Raw genomic sequence first — 27,407 nt, forward strand, 5'->3', positions numbered from 1 at the left:
CTTTCCTCTTCTATAGCTATTGGTTGTGCTTTTGCTGCAATTAACTGTATATAATCTCTTTTCTCCTGTAGCCTTTAAAATCATCTCAGAGCTTCTTTTAAACTCTGTTTCTCCACCAGATGAAGCCAGTAAAGAAGATAATGCTGCTATTACCGTTTTATTTAACTTTTCTTCAACATAGAGAGCACTTTTACGCAAATAGAATTCTCAATACCCAGCTTGACCAATATTAAAACTAGTTTTAATATATATGTATTAGATTATTTCCACTTCTAGAACAGTTACTGTAATTATGTTCAGGTTGGACCATATGTCCCCAAACTTTGTCCCTCAGGTGAGAGAATGTTAATCAGGATGTTAAAAACAGAAACAGCCCAGAAATCATACGTTCACCCCCCGCCCACAAAAAACAAACAAGCTTCTTTTCCAAATCACCACAGTCTTCTTACACCTTTATAACCTTTTTCCTTTTGACCTTTTCTTTTGTTTCCTTCAAATCTTTAAATCTTTGGCTTTCCTTTTGACTGGGAAAAAGGTTATGTTGTTTAGGCGCAATGACAATTGTGTGTTGTATGTTTGAAAAAGCCAAGTTAAAGCTTTCAAGCCTGTGAATATCTGCCAGTAATACTGTTGTTTTAACCTGTATGAATAATTTTGACCCTGTGTTGACTAAAAGAAATGTGACATTCATGGTGATAATGAATTGAAACAGTTGATCAAAACTATAAATGCAGGTCATTTAAGGGATTTATATGCAATCTTTGAAAGACATATTGGAGCATATATTTCATTACACAGAATACTCCAGTTCAGAAACGTATTTAAACGCAGTCTTTAAACCAAATTATCCATGATTTTCTTTTCATATGTCATTCTTTTACTATTTTAATGTTAACAAATTCTTTCCTCCACACACAGCAGCTGATTTCTACTTTATGCTTCCTAAAATATCCTGATTCCCACACTCAGACTTGGGATGAATCCAAAATGGCCAGCTGACAGAAAAAAAGTCATTCATCATGCTTTCAGCTCAAAGGAGTTCACAGGGTCCAAGTCACTTGCTTCAGGAAACAAAGTCATAGAGCTGTTTTGGCTGTGGCACGGGGCATCTTGAAATATAGAGCAATAATCCCATTACCTCACTTCTCTGATTCGGCTTCCAGTCAGTCAAGACCATCGGGTTATGGGTTTTTCCAATGTTCCTCTCATATTAGATTGGGTTTTTCTCTTTATGTGCATTTCAGTGCCTGGGGTGTTTCACAGCCTAGATAGTAGTATATTGTCGTGATTGCCAATATCAAGACAATACACTGTCGATCGTACTGGGATCTTATACACGGTCTGTTTTACATCCTTGTTTAAACAATGTTATTTGTCTTTAATCAGACAAAAGGTCATTACTCTGTTTTTCCAACAAATTGTCGTGTTTCTTTTAAATCTTTACCCTTTGTGCTGCAATGTTTTTTTAGAGGATTTACACATAAATCAAGGCTGGACTCAAAGCCTCCTGTGTTGTTTTAGCACAAGCTTTTCATCTGAGCTGAAGAGTGTGTCAGGGTGAAACATGGCTCTCTGTGAGTGCAAGTGTGTCAGATGATCCACATTATGGGATTTCCCCTCCAATCAGTCTGCTCTGGTCTGGAGCCACTCTTTAGGGCCGTAGAGTCTGTTCTGCTTTTTGGGGAGGAGAAAAAGAAGTGATAAAAGACAGCAGAAGAAGAGAAACGGGGACAGATGTTGTCAAGGCTGTGAGTGAAATTTAAAGACCAATAAAAAAAAAAATCACGTTATGGTTTAGCGGTATTGTTTACTTTTAATCTCTTCATCTTGGACAGTTCATTTAGAAATGACAGATATGATTTAATGTCTTTCTTCCAGGTGTGTTTTAATGGCTTGAATATAAATCAATGTTCAAAAAAACCTGATGGGGGGGGGGGGGTTTGAAAGCCCCAGCACAAAAATGAACAGAGCACAAAGTGTCCCTTTGAGACGTGTGAGAGGAACCGGGGAGCCTGGTCCTACAACACACTCCTTCTACTGCAGATTGACTGCAGCTCCAACATACTTGTAGTAGGAGGCTTTTCTGTGTCTTGATTGTCAACCAAAGAAAGAAGCCTCCGGAGAATTCATGAAGAAAAAAAAAAAAAAAAAAGGGGGGGGCTTGCGTTGTAGCTTGCCAATAACAGCTTACAGGGGAAAACATTCAGCAGAAAAACAACAATATAAATCTAAATGATTTAAATGATTTTACATTTGAAATTTTCAAAAGAAAATTTTCGTATGATTTAGTATGGAGAGAAAATATATTAGACAACCACACAATTCAATGTATTTCATGGAGATTGTATGTGATAGATCTACAGAAGGTGGACTATAACTGTGAAGTAGATGGATTTTGTCCATCCCTCGAGTCAGTACTTTGTAGAACCAACTTTCTTTGGAATTATACCTGCAAAGAAAGGCGTTGGCCTTTTAGGCCAAAACTTGTTTGGTGAGTTCTCTACATGATTATTGAGAGAACTAAAAATGGACTGCTTCCAAATTTCTTTTAACAATGGCTTCCCTGATACATGCTGTCCTTCTCCAATCTATAAGTTTAGCTAGATGGTGATGTTTTGTCTTAATTTTTCTATATGCATCTCCACATATTTATCCCTGTCCGGTGTGTTTCTCCCTGATGTTTTTGTTTGCTAATATTCCTTAACAAACCCCTGAGGTTTTCACAAGACAGCTTTATTTGTACTGACACATAATCTAGGCAGACTTTTGAAGACAATTGTTTGTATTAAAATTTATTCAGAGGTATCAGAGTTAAGTTGACTGAAAGGGAAGCTATTTTTATGCTACTTTTCATGTTTTTCTTTCACTTCCGTATTATGCGTTGCTTTCTGTTGGTGTACCTCATGCAACTCCAATAAAATACATTAATGTTTGTTGTTGAAACATAAAAAAAATTTGAAAAACCTCAAGAAGTATGATCACTTTTACAAGGCACTGTGTGTACTCCCCACATGATATGCCAACACCATTATCATGTGTACAGTTTTTCACCAGGGAATCACAAGGGATTTTTTTTTAATTCTGTACGAAGCATGACCGTGATGGAGAAGTATGATGCTGCAATACTACCTCATGGGAAGTTATTTTAAGTTCCATATCAACCAAAAGTCTCAAGTCATGAGACATTTACATGTCAGGAGACTCGATGGAAGTCAACTTAAGTTGGTCACATGATGAAGTGGGAGAAACTGGAGGAAGCCATGGTGAGTGACACCTCACAGTGAATCAGCTCTCTTCTTTCTATCGTTCCTCACCCTGTTAGAGATGCATGAAAGACGAAACCAGCTTCAAAACTATTTCTTCTTAACATATTGTTTGGTATTTATGTGTGTAGTTGACCTGCCTAGTCGCTGCCTGTGATCAGATGAGTAGAAGCTGCTGATCTGTCCATTCTCAATGATTTTATTCAGCAAGGGGCAGACTGTCAGACCCATTATATCTCCTAATGCATCTCATGTGTGCAGTTAGCCACGCTGTGCTCAGAACGCTTTCTTTCACCGTTTGAATCCTTCTGTTGCATGATATTAATACTGAGCACTTATTTATTATCTGTATGCCTCGCTGCTGCTGTTAGTATGGACCGCTGTGGTGAAACTCAACCCGAATGCAGGGGTGTAATACATCATCTCTTTGCTGCACGTGCCCTGAGAGAGTCGTTTAGGAAGCTTAATCTGGAGTCTCGCTGCATCCTCTGCATTACTGTTTTCTGGCCATCTGTTTCACAGTGCTGTGGCTTTCTGTCTAGTCAGCACAGTGTCTCCCTACCAAAGACATTAGTGGATTAACAGTCTCTCACACAAGCTGTCCGCACATTATTCAAGGCTGAGGATGTGATGTTTCCAGAGCTATGAAAAATGCTGCCTTAGTGTGTGCTGACACAGAAAAAAATAAAAAATCGAAATAATTAATAACACTGATGATATATATTCTCTTTAGCCTCTTTAGAGATTCAATCAAAGTAGCGTTGGATTGGAGTCAGTTTGGACCATCGGTGTACTCTTGTGTATTGCATATAAACAGCCTCATGGTGCAAATCTCTGCTCTAACAATTCCCAAAGGTCTTCAGTGAGATTTAAATCTGTTAGTTTTACTAGAGGCTCCGTGAAATGGTGTCTTATCCTGCAGAATGGAAACCATTTGCAGATTAAAACAGTGGAGTAGCAGAAGAATGGGCATTAGCAGCAATGATCCTCAGGTAGACTGTTGAGTGTATAAATGACAGCAGGTTTCCAGTCTACAGCATCTTCACATCTTGATGGAGCCATCCTTCATACTGTGAGGTCAGCATAGAGACGTCAGCCTAAGTGTTGCAAGAAAAATCAATACTCATCACATAAGTATGATGAGTATTCTCAATGAATACTCATTGAGAATTCATTGATGATGTATTCTCAATGAATACTCATTGAGAATACTCATCAACCTGCACGTAAGACTAATAGTGGTATTGTCAAATTGCAAACAAATCTGAGTTACTGTTGTTTTAACAATAGGAAACTGGTACTGAGTGTATTTGATCTTAACAAGTGGAAAAAAGTCATAGCACTGCGGAGGTGTCTTTTATTTTTGTCTCTCTAAAATGTTTGTTGTGGCGTGGGCACTGTGCATTTAGCTTCCTTTTCACCTGACAAACAGGAAGGTGAGTGTGTGTCAGTGCACACCACAGGATGCAAGTTACTCATAATCATCTTTCCACTGAGTACAAATGTTTACCCTGTAAGACCACCTCTGTGACTATAAATAGCTTCTTTCTGTGTCACCACAAAAATCGTACATCAACCATACATGCACATGCTACAGCAGGGGTGTCAAACTCATTTTCTCTGTGGGTCAAATCAAGACCATGAACGCTCTTAAATGGCTGGTTGTGCCAGAATGTATTGATAAAACCTGCTCACTAACTATTAAAATATCTTTGAATTCTTAAAATTAAATAATATTATTGGATATCTTTTCAGTCCCTCCAGGATTTTGTGATACTGTTTGTTATTATATATATATTTTTTTGCAATAAAATTAAAGTGTTTGCGGGATTAATTTGGAAATATTTGCACTTATTTATGTTGGTAAATTGTGATTGTTTATTACTCTATGTATAGATAATGGACCATAATCTGATATCAATTAAGCTGTTTAGTACAAATAAGAAAGTTTTTGACAATTTTTGAGAAAAATCTGCAACAAATTCCAAATTATGTATTATCACAAAAAAGTGTGGGGATTTGTTGATTTTGCGTGAATTTCCAAAATAATTCTCAAGAAACTGGAGGGAATGACTGATATAATTTGGCAGTAAACAAATAACATTTGCATTGATTTGACTGATAGCATAATATTTAAACACACTTAGTATTTAGTGTAGAATCTAGAGGGCCACATAAAAAGCTACGGCAGGCCGGCTTTGGCCCACGGGCCTTTAGTTTGACACGTTTGCTACAGGGTTTCTCAGATAACAGAAGGTTGTTCTGAGACTTGACCTGTATGAGGTCAAATCATTAGCTGCAGTCTGGAAAGTCCTTTAGCTCTGTAGCTCAGAGAATAGACTTTAAATTTTGTTCATTTATGAATCACTGAAAGGTTTATCCCATCCATCCATCCATCCATCCATCCATCCATCCATCCATCCATCCATCCATCCATCCATCCATCCATCCATCCATCCATCCATCCATCCATCCATCCATCCATCCATCCATCCATCCATCCATCCATCCATCCATCCATCCATCCATCCATCCATCCATCCATCCATCCATCCATCCATCCATCCATCCATCCATCTTCTGCCGGGGTCGGGTTGCGGGGGGAGTAGCTTCAGAAGGGAGGCCCAGACTTCCCTCTCCCCAGCCACTTCTTCCAGCTCCTCCGGGGGAAGGAGCGGGAACAGAACCAGCGTTCTAGAACAGAACCATCATTCTTAACCACCTTATTTATCCGTTTTTTTAAACAGGATGATCTGTTGGGGGAGCAGATGATGACAAAGGAAGTTGTACTGCCCACAACAGATCGATAGACAATCTGGAGCATCCCGACATCAAAACTGAAGAACCTGAGCTCAAGAAATGCAGCCTTTTCTGTCCCTCCTTGTGTAAAGCTTTACTGTAGAGTCTCCAGCCTAGTCTGTTGTCTTAGTGAATGCCAAGACATTAATAATCCTATTTAATAATGTGAAACTCATGTTCTAATTTATCTAATTTATGGAATATGATTGTATACTCCTCCACCACCTCAGTTTCCTATCACATGATGTAAATAGCGTTTTAACCGATTCCCGTTTCTCCAGAAATCTACAATCACCTCCTTTGTTTTTGCTCACATTGAAGATAAGATGATTGTTCCCACACCAAGCATGCATCCAGACAGTTGAAATGTTTCACATGCTGAAATTGCAAGGATTTGGACTTGAATTATTGTGATGCTCCGCTGAAATTTAATTTCTGTCAATGTTATAAAAAGACTTAGACACTTTCCCTGTTCGCACAGAATTCGACATTACAAAGTTCTATATGGTAAGTTTAACATCGTCCTCATTTTTTAAAACTTTACTCTGTGACACTATTATTTGTGTGAAAAAGTGGTGATTAGCACAGAACAAAACTGGAGTCACTTCATAAACAGAAGACTTTGAAGAAACATTTCCAGCTTTCAAATGACAAGCGTTGTTTAGTCTTTGAGTAATAATCTGACACTACTCCTGCTTGAGAACTGAATCCATAAAAATCCATCCACAGTTTCCCATTATTTGGTGCTTTTTAAAGCATTCTTTTACATTTCATTTTAATTTGTTGTGAATTTAATTAGAATAAACATGTCGTGCAAAATGGATGCTGATCGTTTCTCTTTTTTGTACCATTTTTTTTGTCTTTTTTGGCACCCACTTTCACTTCTTCATAGTCATCTGTAAATATGTGGTTTCATGACTCAATAAATTATATTGACGTATGTATGGAGATATTTTTTATTTGATCAATCAATCAATCAAATTTTATTTGTATAGCACATTTCAGCAGCAAGGCATTTCAAAGTGCTTTACATAATTAAAAACGTCTCTCTTTATCAAGCTACATTTAAAAATATTTATAAAAGAGTCAACTGGTCCAAATAAGACTTAGAGTCAAAATAAATGGAAATAATTTCCAATACAACCATCCTGGAGAATAATATACAATTCAATTATGCTGGAGAGGGGATTTGGGCATTTTCATGAATATTTATCTCTATAAATCAAGAAAGCACTCAACTACAAAGAAAGCAGACTGGTAAGCAAAGCACAAAATTTAAGTAGCAGTGGTCTGGATAAAATGGGGAACATTGACAGCTTATCAATTAACTGTGAAATGTAAACAAATAACAAATGCCTGCATCTGTAAATGAAGTATTTGTTAAGTAGTTTGTTTTTTTTCTCCTGACAGACTTCCCATTTTACATAACAGAAATCATTGCTATAATTTGTATATAAATAAAGTAAATTGAATTACATCTAGGGTGGCACAAAGCGATTCCAGAAAAGGTTGATTGCTGCCATAAGGAAGCCCTGAAAAAGGTTTAAAGTGCATCTGAGATCATAACTGCTGTCTGAAAAGAATATGCCTCCTGAGGGAAGTGTATTTTACAGTGCTATGGTTCAATAGTCAGCTGGGGAAGCTATAAATGTGAAACATCTATCTGGGAAATGTATGTGCTGCTCTGAACAATGCATTAGGATGTAGTGGGTCTAAATTAAAAGTCGTGGGAAGGGAAAGGTCATGATGAAACTCTTGTTCCTGAGAGGAAACCAGTGATGGATAAGCAACCCTCCTAAAGCATAACTTTTCCTGCATTCATTCATGTGGGCTGTGGGCTGCGGCCTTGGCTGCAGCTTAGGAGGAAAGAGCATTACAATAGTCTCTCTCTTTCTCTCTCTCTCTCTCTCTCTCTCTCTCTCTCTCTCTCTCTCTCTCTCTCTCTTTCTCTCTCTCTCTCTCTCTCTCTCTCTCTTATGCTCATACTGTGGAGTGGGCCGGAGAGAGGAAGCCCTTGAGAAAACAGAAGTTACTAATTAGGTAAAATTGTCCCAGAGCAGTTGGATGTCTGGCTGAATCCCTCCTCTCCCTGCTCTTTCCTTTCCTCTGCCTGCCTGTCTCCAGATGTTTGACTTCCTGCAGCTTTGACTTTGGTTTGAGTGTTGATTCATTTTCTGTTATCACAGCGGGAGACATTGGGGCTGATCATTAGTGAGAATAAATAATGAGCCCAACCTCAAAAGACAGACACAAAGGTATGGCAGAAAATAGTAGGAGGGCATAAAAGTAATCCACAAACAAGTAACTTCTTCATTTGACACAGTTCTCTTTTCTTTTATGCAGATCAAAATTACTATCCAAGTAGATTATGCTGTTTCATTTTTAATAAATGTCTATTTCTTTTTCAATAATTAGCATATAATTTTAGACTAAACACTGTATAGCTGCTTTATATATAGTTTATATATATTTATAGTTTTAGATCTTGTGCTATCTACCAGTCATGCTCCACGACAAGCAGATTCAACCAGTCATCACAATGATGCTGTTGGAAAATAGGAGGCTTCTCCCAAAGTGCACCACTACACCACTAAATAGCTTTGGGAACCCACCAAAGAGGCCGCTGCCACCAAATTCCCCAGATTCAGTTCCAACCAAGCGGCAACAGGAAGCACCAAAACAATTCCAGTAATTCTGCAGCCCACAGAACCCAGAGGAACCGCTACCAGGGTCCCATGTGCCTGTCCCTGTAACTGCCTGGAGAGAATAAAGCTGTTTGTGAGTAGCTTACAGAACCACGCATCACAATAACATTTCTGTTGTTCCGCCATGTTTCTAGTATAAATCTCTTTATCGGTATATCCAGCTGCAATCAGGTGGGATGTGGGGACTGCTCCTTAGCAAATAGCTTGCGAACCAAATTAAAAAAGAAAGTCAAAAACAACCATGATATAATAATATATTATTGATATATTGATTGATCTAACGGTGTTAATCATTCTTTTTGTATCATCATTAGTGTCAATAACACCATAACAAAGCCTTGTGTCTTCAAGCACTGTTGTCAATAGAATACACCAAAAACATTTGTTGCCTTTACACAGATTTAACGTTGTGTAGCATCTCAGTCTTAATCCATTAGGTTTCTTAAAATGTGGCCCCACCCTGAGCAGCTATAATAACTCAAACTCTTCTGGAAAGGCTGACTGTCTTTTTCTCCCCTGGTAACTGAGCAAGAGGTGGGGTACACCATGAAAAGTCCTGAAGTTTGACTTCACTTTTCGTGTTTCTGTAAACCTCACTCCGGGAAAATGTTGTTACAGCGAGCAAAATGTGACTTTATTGAAGATAGTAAATGCATGTGTTGAGTTAGGACTAAAAATAAATAATAAAACTAAGCAATGTTTAGGAGACTTGTTTTTACAATATAATAAAAACAGCTTTATTCAGAGAGCAGAGAGTTATGCTGGAACCCTGCAGAAACAGGGTTTTTTGGATAAAATATGCGTCGTTGTATACAGAAATGGATGCCACAGCATTTTGAACAAAATTGGGAAACTGGGACTTGGTCTTGACAAATATCTAAGTGGATAATTTCAAAGGGATTTACTTTCTCTTCACACGTTGAGCTGCTCTCACCCAACGGGATATCTTTTACCAATTTATACAACAAAATCTTATATCATCCTACTATCTGAAAAAAAAAAAAAAAAAAAAAAGCTCGACTCCATGCTAAAGAAGATTATCTCCGATAAATGACTCAACAAAACCACTCCATTTTGTAAGCGCGGACTGACTCAGAGAAATGTGCCCAGAAAATTTTAGTCTGACATTCGGCTTTGTGTTCCTAATGGGAAGCAGAGGGAGACTTGTAAAAGGAAACACTTATTTCCTGTAGGACCGGAGAGTGACGTACATGAGAGTGAGCTTACTGCAGCTTTAGCGACCCGGAATGTGACAACAGCAACTGGATCCCGCATGAAGGATAAACCACACAACCGACACAAACACACACTCATAAACATCAGAGTCGGACCAAGACGTGGTTGAGGGTCAGAGGAACACAAACAGAGGAAGGGAACCGACTTCTTTAGGAGTGCCACCCACTTCGCCTCCTTGACTCATGTTCTTCAAGGGTTTTATGGACGGCAGCAGTGGGGTGTGAGGGGTCGGAGGGGGGGAACACGTGGTCCTCACAGGGAACATAATCACTTCAAGTGTTCTTAAATAGGTGTCCTTGTATCTCAAAAGACTGAGGAGGGTGCTAACGTGACTATCAGATGCACTTGAGAATACTTTTCAGCATCACGCTTTAGCATTTCCATCCTCGGCAAAGCTATTAAAGCAACATTATGAAATCACACACACCCACACACACACACACACACACACACACACACACACACACACACACACACACACACACACACACACACACACACACACGCACACACGCACACACACACACGCACACACACACACGCGCACGCACACACACACACACGCACACGCACGCACACACACACACACACACACACACACACACACACACACACACGCACACACACACAGGGCTTGTATAGATTGTAACCAGTCGGAGAAAAGGTTTAGAGTAGATCCTGTCTGTAGAAGGGAACGGTTGCTAATTTGATTATATGAAAATATAACTGCCAGTGATTAAGCACAGCCATTGACTGAAATAAGGATGTCATAAGATTTTGGATTAATGTGAAATCATCAGATTGGGAAGAAGGACGGAGGTCTGACACTATAGCTTAGATAACACAAATGAATGCAGATAGATCAGATAAAATTGGACTTGTTTTTAAAATAGTCATGGACTTTCTAAACTAAATCAGGCAGACTTAATAGATGGACTTGTAGTACGAGTTATGTTTGCAGTGTATGATGTTCTCTCGCAAACAGAGCCATCCACATTTCTGAGTGAATATGTGCATCTCTTTTTTGGTGCTTTAAGAAAAATGATTGGAATAGTGTTTCTTTTCATGTTTGTTTGGGGGAAAAAAAAAAAAAAGAAAATGAGGAAGACTTCAAGAGGAGGCCTTTTTCAAGAACAGCAGGCGGAGACAGTCATCACATTGCTGAAGGAAGTTTGGTGTATTGCCAACAAGGTGCAGAACACTATGTTAAATAGCTTAAGATGTTCTAGCACTGACGTTGCTATGGAGAATCTAAGGAGTTCGCTGTTGCTCACTCTTATCTAGCTCCTACATAAACTCTAGTAAAAAAGTCTTTTTTTAAACTAATAGTGTTTTAATGTATCTTAAGCATATATACACAGATAAATTAAATTCCTCACGCTACATTCAGTAACCCTCAGTGCGCTGTATTGTATTTTCTGTTGGCAGACTCAGAGAACTTTATGAGTTATGGCAAAATGGCCTTTTGAGTCCAGTAGCGGATGGGGATGTACTGATGTTTGTATTTGCGGCCTTACGGCAAACAGATCATCAACAATTCAAACCAGTAAGTGTAACATCTTTGCTAAGATTTGGTATGTCGACGGAGAGCTCCTTTACTGAGACCAAACTAAAACAGATTGGTGTTTACGGAAAATTTGAATATCTTTATTTCTACTCAGAACTTTTTGTGAGCTTAGTTAGTCAGTTTTTAATCTTCTAAAAGCTTGAGATCCTCCTCTTCCTTCTGCTGATAATGCGGCATACTTCACAAGTTTCCACAACGTGAGTCTCTTACCCATGTCAATAGCTGACAAGCATTTCCTTTCCTTATCTAGAGAAGTCATTCAGAACATATGAGACGGATGTTTAAAACTTAAACTGTTTAAAATGCTTTTGAGTTGCCCTTATTTTTTCTTTTTTTTCTTTTCACTTGATGATGAAAACCAGCCACATATGTAACCAAAATTCTAACAGGCCTTGCGGTTTCAAATGAGTTACCCCTCATCCATACCTGCTGAGACCTATTCACACCATTCGTACTTACTGGTAATTTAGTCCTGGCTTTCCTGGAAGGCTGCTTGTTGTTTTGTTGTTTTTTTTTCAGGAGCTGATGTATCTTCAACTAAAAATAGGCATTTTAGTTTAGACCCATCCAATCTCTCCTGTTTTTTTTTTCATCAAATGTTCTTTTTGCTGTCTAGATTCTGTTGTTTACAACAATTTTCACACATTATGAGATTGGCACAAATCTCACTGTGCTCTAAATCGTATATGTAAACAAACACGTTTACAATGTTTCTTCAGTAACAATTTGTCATGCTTCCTATTGATTTTCTTGTTTTCTTTTTTAAATTGATGTATCAGTCTTCTCCCCGGCTTTGTTTGTAACTCATGGAGTCATGTCCTTTTTTGGACCTGTTACCCTTTTCTCATTCAAAGTGGCTTTAAATGCAACCCATACTCTTAGGATGCCTTTGTTTTACTCATAAAATGACAGACATTTAGTTACTGCTGGAAAGCAGAATTTAAAGAATGTAGAGAAGTAAAGAAGAAAATGCCTGGGGCGTAATCTGCTGATGTGAACTACAATAGTTCCCGACTATTGGACGAGTTCTTTGAAGTGATCACATTTCCAAGGAGACAAACAGAACAGTCCGACTGTACAATGAAGCTTTGGTTCCTGGAGTCTGTACCAGAGATTTCAGACCGCCAAGGCTGCATTTCTGAACAGGCACATTTTAAACATTCTGATGAAGTTACAGTGCTGGGCATATTCGTATTCATAGGAACCCTTGGTGAAGGTCCGTACAAGCCTTAAAAGAAATTCAAAGGTTTAGTTTAGAGAGATAAATCCAAACTTTTTTATCTCAAAACCTTCAGTGGGTAGAATGTTCTTTGCTCACAGAAATGACAACAAGGCAGAGTTATTGGCACCTTAGTTCTCATTAGATTGAGTGTTGTTTTATTTTTCAAATAAAACAACACTCAATCTGATCAAGGATTCCTGGAAAGTTATTCGAGACGATATTGCTCGAATATCGTCTTGATATTCAACAGTAGCAGGGCTGCTGTTGAATGCAGCCCTGCTACATTCAACAGGGCTGCAGCATTCAGGTATCTTAGACATTTCTTCTTTCCACAATCTCTCAGTTGTGTAAAGAGTTGTTCACAGTCATTAGTCCTCTTCTCCTTCTCCTACGTTCCCCCCACAGGTGATCTGTAGGATTTAGCATGAAAGACGGTTTCATGCTAAATGTTTCATGCTAAATGTTATGTCTTGCAAAAGCCTTTCTGGGTTGATTTGCCCAGGTGAGTAAGTTCATTTTCCTTCACAGAAAGATCCATTTTCACTTTACTGGCAGGACCCAAAAAGAATACATATTTTTTTCATGATACCAGGTTACCATCAGTACTGAAAGCAGAACAGACCTAAGCATCACTGATCCTCTACCATACTCAACAGAGGGGGTTGATACTCTGCCATTTACAATATTAATCCTTGGTTTTATGTCAGACCACATGTCATCTGGAGGGTTTGTTGTTGCGCTATATTTCATCCAAACAAAGCATCCGATTCCTCCAAATAGAGTTTGGCAAACAATGATGCTCATAACAGGATAGCGAAGGATTTGAGCGTCCTATTAAATATTCTGGTATTTCAAAATAGGCTTCCCCACATTTGTTGTCTAAGCTTTTTATTCATCTCTGGAAAATGAATTGTAGATGCACACTAGAGATTATGTGTCATTTAGTCTGAAAACACCCTTTCCTGTTAATAGTTACCCCCTTTGGCAAGAACAACCTCAAAGATGCATTTCTTGTAGCCATCTACCAGTCAGAGTGATTGGAAGAGTGATTGGTTTGAATGACCAATCAATTTGAATTGTGAAGTTGTTCCATGTACTACCTGGTTTTATGATAGAGGCTGCTGGCTTCTTTAGTGACATTTTAAGGTCTTAAAATTGTGTTCTGCCATTTGGATGACCGCTTAGTTGGTCTCATTTTCCAGCAAATAGTGTTTGTTTTTTTTGCCATTATGAGCGGTTCACACTTTAAAGCAGTTTGGCCATACATATGAAACCTTGGTCGTTCATAAAAATGACTAGATTCAAGAAGTTTCAAATTATACAATATTGGAGAAAAAAAAATCATGATGAAAGGTAAAGTACAACTCAGAAGCAAAGTAAATTAATTTTCAATAAACTTTATTTTTGTCCCATTTTCCCCCCAAAACATGACATACAAAAAAAGGTGATCGGAATTGAACATTTCCTAGTGTCAATACCGCAACATTTACACAATAAATAAAAAAAAAAAAAGAACATGTATAAATAAAAAAATAAATAAAGACATTATGTGCCAAAAAAATAAAGACTCTTCTGAATTGGCAGATGGCTTTCACAACACTGGGTGTTTTTGGGGAACACATGTAGGCAATACTTGCATTCCAGGTCACAGTTTTAAGGACACAACTCTGGATCAAGAAAGCAATGTAAACCAGAAGGATTACAGTACAGTACAACAGAATACAATGTTTTCTTTTTTCCCATTGTGGATATTATTGGGCTATATATTTCTAACAGTTGTTCTAAAAGCTTATACCAGGTAGTGAGAGTGTAGTGCTATTGGATTTACTTTTGCTACTTGGCTCGAAGTGCAAAAGTAAACTCCGCCTTTAAAAAAAAACCCATCTGAAATCTTGCATGTAGCCAGCTTGACATTCATCAAAGGGTTGTTATTGCACTATACAGACATCCCTCAGAAAGGCACTTTTATCCAAACCTCCACACCCTCAGGTTCCCAAAGAACGCAGCCTCGTTTCCTGGCACTTGTGTAGAGGACACACATTCACCTATACTGCAAGTGAATTTAAAACTGAATTATTGTTTAAAACCGAAACCTTTAATATTTTTGTTAAAAACAAATAAAATTTAACGTGTGTAAAAAAAAAAAAAGGTAGTCAAAGAAAATAAAGCAAATAAAAGTGAAAAACAGTGTTCATCCCTGTAGCATCTTGTGTACCGCATCAGTGAAATTTGCATCGAAAATAAAATAAAAAAAGTGACATTGCAGCAAAAGAAGCAATGACTTACGTTTCGCCTTCATTTAAAGAGCCTGAAAATATTGTGCGTGTGAGGTTCAGATCTTAAGTGATCTTTTGTTGGCTCATTTTCAGAAAAAAAAAAAAAAATGAATGTGCGCCACATTCCAAAAAGGCCAGAAGTCGACAGAGGGTAGGAGGTTCTCTCTCTCAAGTCAAACTATTCTTAAATCCAAAAGCAACTGCTTTAAAAAAGAAAAAAAAAAAGATCACAGTTGCAATCTACAGGGAGGGAGAACTTGCTGCTGAAATGCTTTTTTGGAATTAAAACAGCCTCACCGCATTTCAACCACAAGATCAAGCCTTTTCATTTGCAAGCAATTTGAACAGTTTTGTTTTAGTGTTTAGGAACCTTTGAGAAACCGTGCCTGCACAGTCAATCAGCTGACCGGCTGCAGGGTCATTGGTGCACAAAGATCCATCGAGAAGCAATGGTTCTGGGTGAGTAAAGGAGAGTTAAGTGGGTCTTCATGTACGCGTTCCATCGTTTCAGACAAGGTACTAATCTCTTCTTTCAGGTATCAAAACCTTCCAGGTGGATACCCTTTTTGAGGCAAAAACTGGTAGGCACAAACCCTTCGGGCAGACGCTTCTTTGGGTAACTTCACCACCGCTCTATGTCATCAAGGTCATTCAAACCAATCACCCTGGCAACAGGAGTCCAGGAAAGATTGTCACTCAGTTGAATTGAGCAGGTCATCAGTTAAAAACAGGCTTCACCTGCCCTCTGCACTGCCTTAACAAAAAAAAGTAAACAAAAACGAGCAAAGGCCAAGTAAGGGAAACAAAACAAACAAAGTCAGTAACCGGTCTGGCTGCTTCTTAAGTATCTGCCACTCAGCCTGTAAGACCGAGAGTTCTGCTCTCAGGCGTCAGTGTGGTGTTGGAGCAGCTGGACCACATATCTGAGTCGGTGACGTAGCTCAGCGGTGCAGCCCATCTCGTTTAGCATGCTGAGGAGGTACGTGTACGAGACGCGCTCCCGGCTGATGTAGGTGAGCAGGTAGGCGTCGTCGGACGACTTGCACAGGATGATCTTTGTGTGGTCGGTGTAGAAGTTCACCTGGAAAGAAAAGAGTTGAAGGCAGGATTTAAGCAAAGGCGAGACTAGAGCTTCTCAACAACTTGCTCCGTTTTAGAATCTGTGAGCGAGCGCCAACCTGCAGGGTGCCGTTGTTGAAGAGCATGACAAGAGCATGGTCGGTCTTGACCCACTGAAGCAGCAGAGGAGGGGGTCCGGAGCTTTGCTCCTCACAAGGAAGATCCCCACCCTGAGAGGAATAGAAACGTTTGGTTAGATCGTCTGGCTCCATTCTGCTAGGTTTACTTCAATTATACAGCTACAGACAAAAGCTCCATACCTCCATCAGGTTCTGCTCCATGTAGTTGGCCATGAGTACAACAATCTGCTTCTGGCTGCGAAGCTGCTCAGGTAGCGACTGGGTTGGGAATGTGAAGTGTTTGTTGTTGGTCAAGCAGTAGTGAACCGTCCTGTTGGGAAAGGGAATTTTATTAGATAAAAATCTTTAAAAAGTCAACCCGGGCGTTTTTAAAGCATCATCTGAGCCACTTACTTGCGTTGGTCACAGAGGCTGAGATGCGTTCCCTCATTGAAGAGCACGCCGATGCTTTGGTTGGAGAGCTGGTATCCAAAACCATATTTGTTGGAGTAGTCGACCCATTTTGTGACCCAAAGGAAGGACTGAGGCCGGGACAAGCAGGGCGGGTTTCTGGTAGCTGGGGAGAAAGCGAAGGAGAAAAGATCGGGTTAAGAAGCCTGCTGTTATTTAGAGTCCACAAGTCAGCGTCTTACCAACGCCATTAATGCAATAAAAGGTGCACGGCTTAAAAATGTTAAGAGATGCTTTAGTCAGCAGGTATTTCAAGGACTTAAATGGCTGAAGGCTAAGGAGGGTGGGGGAAAAAAAAAAAGTCTGAGGGGAAACAGATTAGCTCAGACGAGCTCCTGTTTACGTTAAAGATTTGGCATCACTACCCGATGCTTCACGTTACGGTAAGCAGCTTTTCGTTTCTTTGCTACAAATCGAATACCAATTATAACCAAGCTTTCCAAACTCACCTGCAGGCATGGTGGCCAGGCAGTTCTTCAGCTCCTTCATGGCAGCTTCGGCCACAGCAGCAGGAGTCAGGACATCCTCACAGGCTGATGGGGAAAGCAAGAAAATGCCCATTACAAAATAAGCAAGAAAAGTGAGAGAAATGTCAGGAAATCAGACTTGGAAAAAAAAACCTACGTTCGGTGCTGCTGGCCATGGTTCCCTTGAAGGAGCGGGAGATTGACTTCCTGGATTCCTCCTCAGCAGGAGTTTGTTCTAGAGGCACGGGACTGACCAGCTGATCAGCAGGAGAAGGTCCCTGAAAGGAAAACGTCACGATTAATGACACATTCAGTATTAAAAATAAATAAAGACAGATCGCAGAGAATGAAGGAACAATCCCAGGCTAGAGAATGGCAACTGCAGACGAGCTCTAGAACGAGAATGAGTCAATGCTTGCAAACTCTTCCAGCTCCTGCAGCAATGTTGCAACATCTACTGCATCGTAAATGATTGGCACGTCATTGGCTACGTTTTTTTGCTTTAAGCTTGCAAATGCAAGATGCAAAGAGGTGAAAACGGCTTCAACACACAATGCCATTTGATCACAGTAATTTGGAATCATCCGTCACAGTTGAGATTTAAAAAAAAAAAAAAAAAAAAGTTACTAAATTCCAGTTAATCATTCCAAGTACATTGATCAAGGAAACATCCAAGTTCTTGGAACAAAACAATGTGGCTCTATAAATAGAAGTTGGACCAGTCAGTTTAGGGGATGGGCCAACTGAGCATCCTGCTGCTGTGGCATTTAGTCTGTGGTGGTAGATAACCATCTTTTCTAATGAGCACATCGTGTGCATGTGTTCTCACAAAAGTGTTTAGACAGACCACAAAATTAGTTTCCCCCTTAATAATTTAAAGAAAAACAAAAAACCCACATTAGCCCTCACAATAAGCATCTAGCACAGGTCGGCCGTGGCAAATTTCCTACTTAAACGCCTCCAACAATAACTTGTATGCAAATACCCAAAACTTTATATGGTCACCTTGTGTTTACTCTTAATTATCTTTTTGGCGACTGCATTTCAAAACAATTTTGAAAAAGAAACTTCCCTTCACATTAAAAGCAGTCTACTGTTCCCCACTTTAACACCATGTGTAATGAGGTCTTAGCATGTGATACTGTGCCAGCTTTGAGTTTCAGCTGCCAGAATGACTTGCCAGCTCTTCTTTTAATTAAACCAGGTTGCTATTTGCTTGGAAGAGCAAGGGAACATTTAAAATCACACACACACACGAAAAAAAAAAAAAAAAAGGCAATAAGACGTACCTCATTGGCTCCCACTGTTTTGTAGCTTATCTGCCTGTTGATGGAACACTTAACGATGCCCGACACCAGCTTGGAAATGTCTTTGTCATCTTTTTCCTCGCATGGACTCTTCTCTGCTGTGAAGAGAATTGCGGTTCTAATGAGCCACTGCCCTTAGAAAGGTTTCAAGCCGAAAGCCTGAATGCAGTCCAGTAGGTTCATTAGCTTTTAAGGCTATATTTAAAACTGCTCGGTGACTGTGCCGCTTACCTTTTGCCTTTTTCTTGCCAAAGAAGCTCTTTGCCATTTTAGTGAGGAACTTCTTGGCAGGGCTTGGCGGATGGAGCTCTGGTACCATTACACAGCTGCTGGGAGGGAGTTTGTCTGGGGTGAAACCCTGAAAATGAAAAGAGAAAACGAGAGAAAAAAAAAAAAGCTTAATCTTTGTTATGGAACAACAAAGTTGCCAATCATGAGATGATGGCACGACGTTATTATGCAAACTGCGACAGTGCTGGGAAATGACATACTTTGGAGAAGAATTCATGGTTGAGAATTTGATCCAGAGTTAGTCTGTCGCTGGGGTTTTTCTGCAAGATGCTAGAGATGAGTTTCTGTGCAGCGGGGGAGATTGTGGAGGGGAGAGTGTATCGGACTTCCTTTATACACTTGTAAGTCTCTTTCAAGTCGAGCGTTTCAAAGGGAGGGTTGCCGCACATCAGCGTGTACCTACGAGGACGAAACCAGAGACACCATTGGTCAGTTTCACACCAAAATTATTTCGGTACACGAGGTCTACCGGAGCCCACTAAACCAAACTCACATGACACAGCCGAGCGACCAGACGTCCGACTCCGTGCCGTGGCCCTGCCTGTTTAGCACCTCAGGGGCCAAGTAGTTCGGAGTTCCGCAGATGGTTCTGAGAAAACAGGTGCATGTTTGAGTACAGAGTAGAATTCAAAACAGTTTCTATTATGCAACAGTGACAAAGAACGAGCCGAAGTCTTTTGTTTTTTCCTGCTACACTCATTCTGGTATGCCACAGGAAGATCTCAAAAGTACTGAAACTCTGATCTAAGCCCTGCATTCAACTGCCACTTGGAAACTGGTTCAGGCAGGTACTTGCAGGAGGAAAGCAGTGGGAGGAGGAAACTGCTTAGTAACTGAGGTAATGGTTTTTAGGTTAAGCTGCTTTGAGCCCAAAAAAAAAAAAAAAAAGGCCAATTTGGTCTTGCCGGAAAAAGTTACGGTACTCAAATGCTCTCCCAATAATTTTTAGTATTCAATGATTTTGTTTTAAATCAAGCACTCACTTTTTCCTCTGTTCAACCGTCTCCAACTTGGCAGCGAGGCCAAAATCGCCAAGTCGCAACTCCATGTTCTCGTTGATGAAGAAGTTACCTGAAAAAGGGACAAATGCCTCCGTTAAGTCAGCATTCCACAGAGGACAAGCGCATGGCTAACGCAGCATCAGATTCCCGGGACGCCCATAGCGCAGTTTCATTCACGTACCTAGTTTGAGGTCTCTGTGCAGGATCCCCCGGTTGTGGAGGTACTTCAGGCCGGATATGATCTGTCTGAGGTAATATCGCACCTCTGGCTCCGTCAGAGTGCGTCTCTCCTTCCAAATGTGTGCCAGGGACTAAAGAGACAAAGCGACGAGGAGACAGTCAAACCCTGCGCTCCTTCAAAAACACATTCGTTACAGTATCTGTATGAGAGGTCAAAGTTCAGACAACTGCTTGCAAAGAATAGCAAGTTGGTTGCTTCTTTAACTCTCTGGGGCTTTTCAATAAGTCGTTTGCCAAATACCAAAACTGTAGCTATGCTTTCATACAACTCAGTGTGATACAGTTTTGTTAGATATTCAAATCCAACTTTGATGCATAAAACACAGTATTCTTGTCAAGATATTTTCTGATGGATTCAGAAACTACTGATGCTACTGGCGTTTTCCTCTCCCTCTCTTCAACTACCCCTCAGGTAACATACATAAATGAAAGTTCTTAATCCAACAAAAATTGAGAAGCAAAATTGGAATTTGCCAGAAATTGATGAAGGATTGAAGAAGAAAAAAAAAAAAAGAAGAGCAAACTGTTTGATTTAAGAAACTGAACCAAATCATTCCAGAGAATTCCAGCGTCTCACCTTCCGACTGCAAAGCTCCAGGAATATGTAGATGTTTTCATGGTCCTCAAAATAATGGGAGAATTTCACTACATGCTTGTGCGACAGGGACCTGTGCAGGTCGATCTCATTGGTAATCTGGTGAAATGTAAATACAGATGGGTTAGTGAACACGTTTCAGATGGATTCGAGATTATGCAATGGACTCAGAGCATAATGAGACGAGTGTACCTTTTCCCTCTGGTGTGGTTTGGAGACCCTGCTCTGAGGAATCACCTTCACAGCATACATTTTGTTGTTGGACAGGTCTGTCATCTCATAGCATCGTGCAAAGCCACCCTTTGGAAAGCACAGTCACGGGTTAAAATGGTTGAAAGCCTGCAATGGTCATAAATAAATCAGCCTCCCTGGCAAAGCCTTTCAGCTGGGGATCAATAGCTTTGGACTGAGCAATTAAAGCGATTCGCCATCTGTAATTTAGCAGCTTCATAGAAACGAGGCCGATCTACTCAGTGGATCGTTTCCGTACGCAAGTCAAGAGGCGCGTTTTGGGTCCGAATCAGACAATCGGGTGTTTTAACTGCTGCATCTTCTTGATGCGATCACGTCTCCACATGCTGGGGGAAGATGTGAAGGATGAAGCACACCGCACTGCTGCATTCATTAACCGTGAAAGTGACGGAGAGGTTTCCAGCTCTGCGGCAGGATGAGGGGAGGGGAGGGGGGGGACAGGCAGCAAGGGGGGCGTCTGGCTCACAGCCCTCCGCCGCAGCACATACATGACATGATGGAGCAACACGTTGAGGAAAAAAAAAAATTAAATGACAATAAAAACGCTTCTTTGTAGCGGAAATATTTCAGTATGACTAGGAGGAATGAGACAAAAAGGAAGCCATATAAGGTCAAAGAAAACGAGAAGGAATGTTCTGCTCAGTCATTCCTGAGATTGTTTTTTTTTTTTTTTTCCTTCTAATACAAGGTGTTGCAAACAGGAGCTGGGCACACCTTGCGTCTGATTCATTCATTAAAAAAAAAAAACCCCGCACAGCAGGTGGGGGATATGCAGGTTAGATTTACCGCTCCCACCACGAGGTTCTCCCCTCCAAAATCCTCCCCAATAACCAACATACATGGAACATACTTCACCCGCGACTCCTAATCTGCGTCTCAGATCATAATTCATTCAGCTTCTAGACGGATCTGTCGCGAACCGGTGGAACAGGATTGGAGCGCATGGACGATAATCAGCTCTGCCTTACCTTGCCCAGAAGCTTCCCTTTACTGTAGGACCTTCCCGTCTTGGGGTCCGTCACCACCTGAGCCAGCTCGGGTTTGCCGTGCTCGGGTTTGTTCCTGCCGTTCTTCGCCGCGGCGGAGGACTGGTGGTGTCCGCGCTCCGGGACAGGCTTGAATAAATCCGCGTTCATGTTGTGGCACGAAATACGCTGCGCCGCGTTAACACAGCCGGAATCCATTAAACGTTCTCGATGAAATGTTGTATCCAAATCCTTCCTCCTGCGTATTTCTCAGAAAGAACTATGATGCTGTGTGCTGGTTCCCTCTGCTCCGGCTGTCTCCATCTGGCGTGTCTGGACGCAGATCTGCGAGGCTTTATAGTCGGTCTGACGTCACGGAGACGGGTTGGGGCGGAGGGAAAGAGGAGGAGAAAGTCCAGATGATTTGCTCAGCTAGTCTCACTGAAATATGGATGCGTGAGATATATGAATGAAACAATACATGAATCAATAATCCACAACGGTTTACAAGATTAGGTCTAAATTCGGATTTTAATCGTCGTTTCAGCTTTTTCCCTTTTTTTTTGTAAGTAATCTGACATTTACTTGCTTATTATCTTATAATCAAATGTTAATTGATACATACCTTTATGGACAAATCGTCAACACGTCAGCAAGTTTGTGAAATGTAATTAAAGACGCTAAAAGAGCTGCTACTATTCCCAAGCCTATAAAAACAACAGCACGGTGTAAACTGCTTCATAAAAACCCAGAATTCCCCCCGAGTCAAAATCCGATAAATTCTACAGAAGGCTGCCACCTGCTGGAGAAAGCGTGCAAAAACAAAGGAAATATTCTCTATTCATAAATGTAAGGGTTTTGAAATAAAGCAAATACAATATAAATGCCAAAGAAACAACGCACCCCTTTATGTAGCATAATAGGGAAATGTAAACAAAAAAACAGACGAACACGGAAGAGGGTTCAAGTGTTATCTTTGTTGAATGGTATGACAGAAAAAAACAAACAAACTGTACAGCAAAGTCCAAACGCAAAATTAAGATGTACAATTGTATATTTTGGAAAAAAGTGAGCACAATTAAGAACAGTCCAACTCTACACATTTAATAGAAACTATCCAAAAAGAACAAAATATAAATGATGAAACGAGGAATTACACATAGTTTTCATTTCAGTTGCAAAAGAGATGAACACTCTAAAAAGCAGAATTATGTTTTTAGGGATATGACCACCTCCATGGATGGCTTTATTTATAGGAAAACCGAGGTGTCACTTTGGCACGTTACAGACCTGTCATCCTCTGAAGAAATGGACACAGAATACACTACCCACAATTTACTCCTAGAGCAGTGGTTCTTAACCTGGGTTCGATCGAACCCCAGGGGTTCGATGAGTCGGTCTCAGGGGTTCGGCGGAGCCTCTGCCGCGGAGATAAAGACACACTTGTGTAAAGTCGTGATGACGCGCCGCTTTGCCATCACTTGCTCCAGAGGATCGCGTTACATTGCTTAGCCAATCAGAGCTGCGGAGCAGCCCTGATTGAAGGAGCTCCACTCTCAGCATGGATTTGAGCTTGTGTCTTTCAGCAAAACTCACCGTTTTTACCAAATTCTAGTCTAAATCTGCACCTTAGTCGCATCTTTTCGGGGTTGCTACTGCCTCTAGTGGCGTGGGGGTGGCAACACAGCTAATATAATTACATTACTAAATCAGAATATCGCAAATATTTTGTGTGTGTGTGGGGGGGTTGCAATAAGAAGGGCTCGGTGAATGCGCATATGCAACTGCCCCCAGTTGCATATGCGCATTCTTTTTGGGGTACCTTTTTCGGTACCCCAAAAAAGGTTAAGAACCACTGTCCTAGAGTGTTGGAAAATCTTAAACAAGCAATAATGACCGATCACTGAATGAAGGGCGCCATCTGCTGGACGTAGCTTTTCTTTACAATACAGTGATATTTATTTATTAGAGCTCATGACTGGCCTAAAAAAGATCAAGTTTATTGAAGGACTGTATAATAGTCTCCAATGACATGAGCACTACTTTTTAATATTTAGGTCATGCACTCTTGATCTTTAAAGCTCTAATTTGGTCACACTGCAGAAAAAAAGGAATATTTAGAAGTCCATCATATCATCCCCTCTTTTCTTCTTGTCTTGCGACTCTGTCCAGGCTTTGTTGATAGTTCTCTTCATCTCATCGTCTCCATCGTCATAAATCTTCTTCAACATGCTCATGAGGCCATCGCTGGCGTCTGCATTCTCATCCATAGAGGGTTTGCTGTTGAGATAGGGCAGGAAAATATTGTAATTTCTATTGTAAGACATATGCGTGGGTTCTCTCAGCTGCTCACATCATTGTTGAAGATGAGAGTAGGTAATGGCAGATAAGTGGCACAGATATATTTGGTAATTTATCTAAATGTGTACAAAGTACAAATTAGATGTGGAATTGTACAATTGTAGAATTGCCAAAGAGAAGGCTTCATTTACCATATTTTTCCACATTTCATCTAATACAAACACCAATATTGGAGTTTTATGCGATAGACCAACATGAAAGTCATGCATAACAGTGGAGCAGAAGTAATAAGAGCATCTAAAATTCTGAAAAGGTATGGCGTTGTATTCAGCATGAGTCAATGGACATCTTCAAGTCTTTCAGGTGTGTCTCTCCCAACTTTGCAAATGGCTTGAATAGTTGAAAGATTGTTTTTTTTAACTATATTCATAATGCATTGCAGTATCTCACAAGCTACTGTAATTCATTACGACCTCAATTTCTGCCTAAACAACAAAAAAATCCTTAACTTAAAGTCTACCGGTACATTTTGAACTTACTCCTTCTCTTTTGACCGTTTCTCCACTGCTGTAAGGCACTCCCACTTCTTTGTTGTCTGCTTTTTTAGCATGATCAACAACATGTCAGTTTTTACCTGAAAGAAACAAAATGAAGCTTCACGTTATGCAAAAAATCCCCAAATATAAAAATATGGTGTAAAAACAAAAGTTGTTTTAAGCAGCCCTGTTCATTTGAAATGGTATACAACAATACAGGAGTTTTCAGCACAAACTAGCTGTTTAATTTGTAGTACGCTGGATAATAGAAGGTACACCAGAGATAAATCGGCACACCTTTATGTGTAGGACAGAAGAAAAAGGATAAATTGCTCAAAAAAAAAAAAAACCTGGTTAGGAAAATATGCATATCTTTGTATTTCTAGTTTTACTGACCTTTTTGTAGCTGTCCTTTTCATCGATCGGATGCAGCAGGTTGAGAACAGTCATCTGATGATTTTTACCATTTAGGTCTTTAATTAGCACCGAAAATGACCTGTAAGAGAAACGATAAGAAATTGTAACGATACAATTTGTCACATGAGGAATAAACAAAGCAGATATTTGTTGATATTTCGCGTTACCTTTCTGTGATGTCCACTTCTACATTTTCTGCTGAAATTTTGTGCACATCTTTCAAATCCAGGTAAATTTTCACAAACTTCTCAGACTGATCCCATGCTGCAGGGAAGTTGAGTGAAGTGTCACAGTTCTACAAAAACTTAACAGTTCTTTAAAAAAAAAAAAATCTTCTCAAGTTCTTGAATGCAGTTTAACTGATAATACATCCATTTTAAACAGACATACCATAGCTGGTGATCTTCACGGCGTACGCTGCTTTGGACACTGCAGATGGGTCTGCCTCTCTCTTAGCCTGCTGCAGCTGCTGCTGTCGTTTGGTTGCAAGTTCTTTCTCCACCTTCTTCTGTTCCTGCTGCAAGACGTCCTGAACCCTTTTCCTCTCCGATTTCTCCAAGAGGGAGCTCAACTCCTGCAAGTCAGCTTCTAGCTGAGTGATCTGTGTTGGACAAAAACAAAGGGAGTTTTATATTCCATAAAGTGCAGAGCCATTTTACAATTAAGTCTGGATTATTGAGAGAACATAAATAACAGAGGGTTATATTATTTAACAATCTAGTATAGGTAATAACTTTTAAGCCATTCTTCAACAGGCAACAGGACAATGATAAAAAAAAAGATATTAAAAGTCAGCTAGAAATCAATTCTAATCTAATAGAGCCCACTTACAAACTCAGTTGTAAGCATACTTTCACCATCTTCAAGTGTTTTTCTGTATACAGAAAAATAATTTGCCTAAAATGCCAATATCTTAAAATTTTAGGTGTTAAAGAATATCTACCCTGATTGGCCAAAAAGCTTTTGGATTTTCAGACACTTCCAGTGGCTTAAACGGAAAACATTGCCATACAATTTGAAATTTATTTAAAATACCAACAAATATATATTGAACCCAGAATAATCAATTTACTGATAAGCAGACGACACCAGGTAAATAAACAACCAAATCTTATAAATAAATATAGACTTGAGGAATCTGCTCCCTTCTTTTCTTGTAGCAGTACGAAGTGACTATATACACGATACTTGTCACTAAACCCATTACAAGCAGTAATTTTAGGAATATTTATTAAATCACGTGACTTCATTTCGTTGCTATGGCAGTTAGAAGCCGTAGGCCACGAGACTGCGCATTTGCGTCTCCTGCTAGCTAAAATTTGCTAGAATGTTCTTGCAAACTCCATTCAAAGCTAAAAGCTAAGTTAGCATCACAGATAAAAACGCACACTGCCACAACGCACACCGGGTACTAAAATCATACTTAGAAAATACATCAGAATGAATCATAAAGCACAGATTACTAGAGTTTTAAGAAAGAAACAGTAAATAGAGTTTTCCGTTGTCTGTGTACTTGTCAAAGTTAACTAATATAATATGAAATGCTGTCACGGAAGTAAAATAAATTCAGTTACGTATATTTGAACCACTATTCTTCTGTCAGAATGCTAAGGCCTAAACTGAGGCTCACCTGCTCTTTTATATCCATTATGTTCTTGTACTTCTGAGATGTAACCAGATGTTAGCCGGCTTGCTGAAGCTCTGCTGCTACAGTGGTTCCTTTACCTTTGCTCCTTCATTATGGACCCCGCCAGCCCGGTACAGGAAATGACGTCATCTACTTCTGCTGTTCGCTCATGAGGGTCAACTGTTTGACACCGCCACCCATTGGCCTGAATGAGTATTGACAACCTTAATATAACTAGTACCAATTATAATAGCTTTTTGAATAAGTATTAAATGTTTTTGAATTCCCTAAAAAGCGCATTATAGCTAGATGTATTATTACTTCTAATGTTAATTATTATTAAGTGATGTGAACAATGCAACTTAAGTGCAATTTTGATGTGGACATATACTGTATAACATATACTGTATAACCTGCTTGGTTACACATTTTTTATTCTGAAATTCCATACTTTTCTAAAGTGATATTTTCTGATTTATAAGTCCTTTGTGTTAAAAGTAAAATATAAAATACAAAAGTTCAATATGAATTATATTTTGACAGAGGTCTGACTTTAAGTAAAAATGCAAAACAGAGAAAGAAATGATGGAAGAAGAGACAGCTAAAGAAGGAAAATACAAAGAAAAAAAGATAGGATGAATGAACACAAGATGAAAGAAGAAAAAAGATATTCAGCCACATAGCACCTTAT

At 39.8% G+C, this 27,407-nt stretch overlaps 2 protein-coding genes across 2 annotated transcripts; both read right to left on the reverse strand.

Annotated features, from left to right (window-relative positions):
- Positions 1-14,173: 14,173 nt before the first annotated feature.
- Positions 14,174-22,181, reverse strand: plk3 (polo-like kinase 3 (Drosophila)). Its single transcript, XM_008434163.3, has 15 exons — positions 21,839-22,181; positions 20,811-20,918; positions 20,601-20,717; positions 19,965-20,094; positions 19,766-19,853; positions 19,276-19,371; positions 18,983-19,181; positions 18,723-18,849; positions 18,474-18,589; positions 17,342-17,462; positions 17,167-17,250; positions 16,661-16,823; positions 16,448-16,577; positions 16,247-16,357; positions 14,174-16,149 (listed from the first exon to the last, which is right to left on the reverse strand). The coding sequence occupies exons 1-15, from the start codon at positions 22,052-22,054 to the stop codon at positions 15,952-15,954; spliced, it is 2,004 nt and encodes a 667-aa protein (XP_008432385.2). The 5' UTR covers positions 22,055-22,181; the 3' UTR covers positions 14,174-15,951.
- Positions 22,182-22,792: 611 nt separating this feature from the next.
- Positions 22,793-26,873, reverse strand: cacybp (calcyclin binding protein). The gene is made up of 6 exons (XM_008434162.3): positions 26,720-26,873; positions 25,480-25,690; positions 25,257-25,353; positions 25,069-25,168; positions 24,676-24,770; positions 22,793-24,115 (listed from the first exon to the last, which is right to left on the reverse strand). The coding sequence occupies exons 1-6, from the start codon at positions 26,735-26,737 to the stop codon at positions 23,953-23,955; spliced, it is 684 nt and encodes a 227-aa protein (XP_008432384.1). The 5' UTR covers positions 26,738-26,873; the 3' UTR covers positions 22,793-23,952.
- Positions 26,874-27,407: the final 534 nt, after the last annotated feature.

This window comes from Poecilia reticulata, chromosome 17 (assembly GCF_904066995.2).
Source record: "Poecilia reticulata chromosome 17, P_reticulata-male-v2, whole genome shotgun sequence".
Lineage (NCBI taxonomy): Eukaryota > Metazoa > Chordata > Actinopteri > Cyprinodontiformes > Poeciliidae > Poecilia > Poecilia reticulata.

What these genes read in the sequence shown, in the direction of transcription:
- plk3 (XM_008434163.3), bottom strand. Translation starts at nt 22,054, where the DNA reads ATGGATTCCGGCTGTGTTAACGCGGCGCAGCGTATTTCGTGCCACAAC. An exon ending in ACGGTTGAACAGAGGAAAAA is followed by an intron (nt 19,372 to 19,765) that starts GTGAGTGCTTGA and finishes CTGTTTTCTCAG; the next exon opens with AACCATCTGCGGAACTCCGA. An exon ending in AGCCTCTGTGACCAACGCAA is followed by an intron (nt 16,578 to 16,660) that starts GTAAGTGGCTCA and finishes CTTTCCCAACAG; the next exon opens with GACGGTTCACTACTGCTTGA.
- cacybp (XM_008434162.3), bottom strand. An exon ending in CGTGAAGATCACCAGCTATG is followed by an intron (nt 25,354 to 25,479) that starts GTATGTCTGTTT and finishes ACTTCCCTGCAG; the next exon opens with CATGGGATCAGTCTGAGAAG. An exon ending in GAAGTGGACATCACAGAAAG is followed by an intron (nt 25,169 to 25,256) that starts GTAACGCGAAAT and finishes TTTCTCTTACAG; the next exon opens with GTCATTTTCGGTGCTAATTA.